This window comes from Juglans microcarpa x Juglans regia, chromosome 2S (assembly GCF_004785595.1).
Source record: "Juglans microcarpa x Juglans regia isolate MS1-56 chromosome 2S, Jm3101_v1.0, whole genome shotgun sequence".
Classification (NCBI taxonomy): domain Eukaryota; kingdom Viridiplantae; phylum Streptophyta; class Magnoliopsida; order Fagales; family Juglandaceae; genus Juglans; species Juglans microcarpa x Juglans regia.
In genome coordinates, this window is record NC_054597.1 from 23353060 (window position 1) to 23354360 (window position 1301).

The window sequence follows — 1301 nt, forward strand, 5'->3', positions numbered from 1 at the left end:
TGATGGTGAATGATTTTAAAATCAAATCCTCGCTCGTATGTGTTAATAATTCATTATTGTTCAAAATACTGACGATGAGTACTGGGCAGTTCTTTTCCACAAAAACATGCCACTCCAGGCCGCCGCCTGTCTCAATGCATGATCATGTTAATTTGAAAAATTTGCGTTTATCCTTATTTTGTGATCACTTGGAAATCGTAGATTCCCATCTGGAATAGACAAACCAAACCTAGCTTGCACATTTATTCATCTTCAAATTGGCATTTGCCTTCAACAGAAATATTATTACCCTCATCAAGCATACAATCAAAGTTCTTAAAAACAAAATAAAAACAACTCACAACAGTACTCTCTTTTATAATTAATAGACTGATTCAAAGACCTTAGCCAGTGCCACCAAGAATGGCTTTAAGCTTCATAATCTGAGCTTCATCAAGGAATGTAGTTGCCGCTATGATGTCAGTGGGTAAATCGTTTTTAAACAAAGCGAAGGGCAGAAGCTGGAGACCTGGGGTTGCACTGCTGAAGCTAACAAATCCAACAGCCGTAGAACTTCCAGCATTCATTTGGAAGTGCAGTAATCCTTGAGGGAAAACCATAAGATCACCCTCTTCAAGAGTCTGTGTGTAAACTTCATTAGCTGAGGAAACGAACCCTGCAAATATTGTTCCTTCCACAACAAGTAGGACTTCTGAACCTCCAGGATGTGTGTGAAACGGGATAACTCCCCCGGCCGCAATGTCCGCACGAGCCAAAGAAATTCCAAGGCCGTTTACACCAGGAAAGTCTGAGGCAAACGCAGTGGTCACCCCAGCTTTGATTATATTGGAGGTGTTGCCTGGAATGCCTAGGCCAGAGAAAACAAAATCATTCACCGTGACAGCTGCAGGCTTCTTGCATGCGTAGCCTACAGGGCTTTCGGGAGATTCGAAGTCAGCTACACAGAAGTCTTGCACAGCAGAATGGGAGGTGGAAAGGAGGAGAGAAAAGATGAAGATAACTGGAGATATCATCCTGGCGGCTATTTTAGGTGTGTGTTTCTGTGTTTCTTTGACGGTAATCTAGTACCATTTATATAGAACTTGGATTTCAAGCCGTAGCAAGTGGCCTTTTGGTTTAGATGCCCCCACGCAGTACTACATCATGTGCAAAAGCAAGAAACGACGGATATATATAGCTGTGATGTATGTCGGATTTGGTATTTTCTAGGATAAGAACAAGAAGTCTCTTTTTGTTTTGAAAACAGGAAATTAAGGCGAGAAAAAACCCCAGATCATATCTCCCATTACGAAGGAGTCATT

General features: G+C 41.7%; 1 protein-coding gene across 1 annotated transcript; it reads right to left on the minus strand.

Annotated features, from left to right (window-relative positions):
* Positions 1-215: 215 nt before the first annotated feature.
* LOC121253662 (auxin-binding protein ABP19a-like) lies at positions 216-1066 on the minus strand. Its single transcript, XM_041153663.1, has one exon. The coding sequence runs from the start codon at positions 1011-1013 to the stop codon at positions 384-386; it is 630 nt and encodes a 209-aa protein (XP_041009597.1). The 5' UTR covers positions 1014-1066; the 3' UTR covers positions 216-383.
* Between the last annotated feature and the right edge of the window lie 235 nt (positions 1067-1301).

Bases quoted from the DNA above. Each gene is read 5' to 3' on its own strand.
- LOC121253662 (XM_041153663.1), bottom strand. From the start codon at position 1,013: ATGATATCTCCAGTTATCTTCATCTTTTCTCTCCTCCTTTCCACCTCC.